The following is a 1,959-nucleotide window of genomic DNA, read 5'->3' as shown; positions in this document are numbered from 1 at the left end:
ATGGGCTCAAGTCTACGCTATATTTTGTATCGGTATCGCTCAAAAACCTTTATAAATAGAGAGAAAATTTATAATAATCATGTGAAAGATAGAGGTGACAATGCATTTACATATATTTATATTTTTTCAGAACTTGATGGATGAAGAAGAATCTATAGCGGACCTGTTAGATGAAAATGGAAAATCTATATGCAATGATCTCGAGAAACTAACTGCATTACCTTGGAAAATACCACAAGGGATAATAGGAAATCCTTTACAATGTAAGGTCTCATTTAACAGATGAAGGGCTCTTTTCAGAGTGGATCCTGTAGTCTCTAAATACTGTAATGACTAAATCTCTAATTTGATTTGGCGCCTGCCTTAAAAGCGTTAGATTCCGGCCCGGGGTGAATTTTATCCTGTTTGTTGGCTTTCTTTTCTCTTCGATTTCGGGACGATGAAAACTCAACAGTTTAGTTAAAATTCCCTCTATCAAACCTCTTAAAAAAAAAAAAACTAATAAATAAAATGATTTGTGTATTCTGTTGATTTCAGCGGAGCATGTATCTACTCTACCTCAGCTTCAGATACCTCTCTATCCTCTACTACAGGGTGACCGTATTCAACTCAAACTCATGAAACTCCTGGGCCAGGGCTTTGCCTCCATGTTGGTGCTAAGTAGGGAGGAACACCACTATGTCCAAACTGTGTTAACGCCCTGTATAGAAGAGTATTGTGAGCAGTTGTCTTGTGATAAATACAACCCTTGCTCTGGTGCATACTGTATGGCATATTGTAGAGGTTAGTGGTCACCGTGTATTTGCCATGCATATTCTAAAGGTACCTTTACACTGGGGCAATTTAGGAAGCAACCGGCAACAGCAACCTGCAGCATGCGGCATTGCCGCGCCTACTTGTAAATATTCATATTCTTATCATAACCAATCTCTCAGACCCTAGACTAAGCCAAGTCTAGATCCGCGGTCGTCTTACTTACTTACCTTCTTTTACCTGTACATATTCTTAGCATTAGTTTAATTGTAACACATTACCTACTCACCTGCATATCAAATCCAAAACCGTAACCCTATTCAAGGTCTAACATACTACCCCTCTCATCTCTCCCTCGCATCAACTTCGTCAATACTCGGAGACTCTCGATCATAACCAATCTCACAGACCCTAGACTAAGCCAAGTCTAGATCCGCGGTCGTTTACTTACTTACCTTCTTTTACCTGTACATATTCTTAACATAAGTTTAATTGTAACACATTACCTAATCACCTACATATCAAATCCAAAAACGTAACCCTATTCAAGGTCTAAACAACTACCCCTCTCATCTCTCCCTCGCATCGTCAATACTCGGAGAATCCCTGATCCAAGATTTTCTTCACGCTTCTCTCGTTGGCATCTTTCAGTAGCAAAGGTTCAGAGCCAAAGTCGAGGACATCATATTTCTTCTAATCAAAGGTGGTATCTTGTACTATTATCTTATCGTAAGTAATTACTACAGTTATCATCATCTACCACGGATCCCCCTGTCAAACGGAAAGAGCACCGTAAGCCTCAACTCCGTAGGGTGAGTTCCTTCTAGCTCTTACGCATTCCCATTCTGCCCACGTTCAAATCGTGAGCCCCTTATTGTTTTTAAGCCACAGTAAACTTTATAGACCCGATATAATCCACATATCGTCTATCTAACATATCACTACCTATCAATCCCCTTATCTCAGACTATCAGTCAGACCCCGTGTATCGGACGATACACACAGTACGTAGTAAGTCAAAGGGATAACAGACGTTACTCCCAAGAGTGTACATAGTCACTCTCTAAGTTAGACGGAAGGTCTAACCGGCCGGTGTCAAAAGGCTACACCTATCAACAGGCTCTGGCCTGGCACCGCCACCAGTTTATTCTATAAACATACTTACCTATACGTACTTTATCTAATTATCCAAATCAAACTAGTCCA

General features: G+C 40.3%; 2 protein-coding genes across 2 annotated transcripts in view; one reads left to right on the top strand and one right to left on the bottom strand.

Moving 5' to 3' along the window:
• Positions 1–130: 130 nt before the first annotated feature.
• LOC103519324 lies at positions 131–788 on the top strand (the record flags this gene model as incomplete). The annotated part of the gene is made up of 2 exons (XM_008484409.1): positions 131–263; positions 538–788. Coding segments are annotated over 2 exons (384 nt in total), but the record flags the coding sequence as incomplete, so codon positions are not given.
• Positions 789–1,341: 553 nt separating this feature from the next.
• Positions 1,342–1,959, bottom strand: part of LOC103519323 (5'-3' exoribonuclease 2 homolog) — a 3,355-nt gene continuing 2,737 nt past the window's right edge. The window contains exon 6 of the mRNA XM_008484408.3: positions 1,342–1,397. Within this exon, the coding sequence (XP_008482630.2) occupies positions 1,342–1,397 (56 nt within the window). The remainder of the gene's footprint in view (positions 1,398–1,959) is intronic.

Source organism: Diaphorina citri, unplaced genomic scaffold (genome assembly GCF_000475195.1).
Source record: "Diaphorina citri unplaced genomic scaffold, Diaci psyllid genome assembly version 1.1 scaffold2663, whole genome shotgun sequence".
In the NCBI taxonomy this organism is placed as follows: Eukaryota; Metazoa; Arthropoda; class Insecta; order Hemiptera; family Psyllidae; genus Diaphorina; species Diaphorina citri.
This window is presented reverse-complemented; position numbering and strand designations above follow the sequence as displayed.